General features: G+C 31.8%; 1 protein-coding gene across 1 annotated transcript; it reads left to right on the top strand.

The window, feature by feature from the left end:
- Positions 1-1,249: 1,249 nt before the first annotated feature.
- Positions 1,250-1,868, top strand: LOC124536095 (cuticle protein 16.5-like). The gene is made up of 2 exons (XM_047112531.1): positions 1,250-1,444; positions 1,530-1,868. The coding sequence occupies exons 1-2, from the start codon at positions 1,433-1,435 to the stop codon at positions 1,800-1,802; spliced, it is 285 nt and encodes a 94-aa protein (XP_046968487.1). The 5' UTR covers positions 1,250-1,432; the 3' UTR covers positions 1,803-1,868.
- The last annotated feature ends 440 nt before the right edge of the window (positions 1,869-2,308 follow it).

Here is a 2,308-nt window from a genome sequence, read left to right as displayed (position 1 = left end):
AAATTATTTATTTTCATATTTTTTTTATATCAATGAAGATCGAAATATAATTTTTTTTAAATATTTGTTTTTTATTTATTAATTTCGTTAGTCATTATTGAGTTAAAAATGTCTGCGGAATGTTCGTATAGATACGAATGCTTCAGGACAACTGTGTTGACTGTTTGGAGTCAGAATCATGGTGTTTATTCTGCAGTAAAGTTTAAGGTTATGCAAGTTTTTATGATTTAGAAATTACATAGATCTTTTAATTCTTTATTTATAAAATAAATAATACAATTCTGCATTTTATGGCTGGTCATGTTATAATTAGAATGATCAATATTAGTGTCTCTACGTCATAATCCCTTCAACCTTCATTTGAACGTGGCGACACTTTACTTTAGTGAGTTATTCACCGTAAGCCTGCGAAGGTTTTGGCCGTAAGACAAGTTATTCCCCAGGTTTGCCCTTCAGTAGAACCATTTAATGTAGAACCTTATTGTACCTGTGCCAAGGCTTATTATGTAAATAAGTATATATTCGTCCAAAAATCATTTTTAATGAAACACGTTTGTGAGATATTGATCTCATAAACCGGTCGTAAGGGCTGATATTGATCAGCTTTGTATTTCAATTTAAGTTCTTGAGAAGTATTTTATTTGTAAAGTTACTTTAGGACAAATTAGCTTTCACTACAGTTATATTTAAATTTAATGTATTAAGGAATTGGATGTTCGGAATATTTAATGAATAAATGCATCTTAGCATGCAGAATACGAGTACATATATTTGAAAGTAATGTTGGTAAAATACCTTAATATTTTACTTAAAATGAAAACGAATATATTCTTAAGACAATTTTTGTATCAAGGTTAATAATTAACTGGGCTTAGTTTTGTTTGTTTGTTAAACGATCACGGATTTGTATGAATTAAATGATAATAGTAAAAGCGACGTGCTCTTCGCTGAAATGTTGATAAAAACATAACACTAAAGTTTGACCTTGCAATATTATCCTTAAAATCGCATCTAAAAAACTTTCCCATAAAAAATCAAGCAATAAAATATTCTTATATAACATTTAACGATACTTTGAAAATGGTAAATAAAATTAATAACGAAAATATCTCTTAGAATTAATAGCTGTACATTCATGAAATTATTAATATAAGAAATATTTTGAATGGTGAAATGAAATCGATAAATAGTATAATTTGTTTAAAATACGAGCATAAAAGAAAAAGTGCAATTGAATGATTTATCCCTCTCGGTGGCGAAACGGCGCTTGAATTTGATTCAGCTCACGCGTGGTCCAATGCCAGAGACGATACTCTGTTTGGAACGCGTTGCGCCACTTCTCCGCTGCCTACTATAAAACGTCCACTGAAGTCGGCAATGAGCATCACTTACCCTCTTGCAGTAGCATCAAAAACACACAAACCAAATCACAATGATGAAAATTGTAAGTAAATAAAAATCACTGTTCTTTTTTTAAATTTATAGTGACGTCATAATAAGTTATTAATATATTGTATTTATTTCAACAGATCGTCCTCATCTCTGCGCTGGTCGCCATTGCTGCCGCCAAACCAGCTCTAGTCAGCGCCCCCCTCATCGCCGCTCCCGCACCCGTAGTGACTGCGACCAGCTCTCAATACTACCACCGCATCAACAACGGTTTAGCTGCCTACTACGCTGCTCCTGCTGCATACGTCGCTGCCGCTGCACCTTACGTAGCGTCTCCTTATGTAGCTGCAGCCTCCCCATATGTAGCTGCCGCTTCTCCTTACGTCGCTGCCCCAGCGGTCGTTGCCTATTAAATATCTTTTCCTATTTCGGCCCCGATATTGTGATATTATGAAATAAATTGATCTACTGCATTGAAATCACTTTTTTTACTACTACACTTACACTAAAAAAACACAAAATAATAATACATTATATACATATGTATACAAAATATTAACTAAGTTAACTAACTTTTGTTTGGCAATTGTTTACTATTTCTGCTATATGATAAACTTATAAGTAATTAATCTATTAATTTTGATTTCGAAATTCAACTACTTTTATTTTTGCATCTTCGTAAAATTATACTTATGCATAATGTATGTACATCATGCTCTTCCATCGTTTAAATAATCTTGTTAATCAAATATAAAACTTATAAAAAATACAGTTAAATATAATATGCAATGCACAATTTCATTATACAATTTCAAACGCTGCCTAAAGAAAGATATACTAACTGTGAATTCGAAAGTTTTCGTTACTTGTCGTGTTCATAAAATGCAACGTTTCTATTAATATAAAGATCCATAAGATG

This window comes from Vanessa cardui, chromosome 16 (genome assembly GCF_905220365.1).
Source record: "Vanessa cardui chromosome 16, ilVanCard2.1, whole genome shotgun sequence".
Lineage (NCBI taxonomy): Eukaryota > Metazoa > Arthropoda > Insecta > Lepidoptera > Nymphalidae > Vanessa > Vanessa cardui.
The sequence above is the reverse complement of the archived record's forward strand: the minus strand, read 5'-3'. Positions and strand labels throughout refer to the sequence as shown.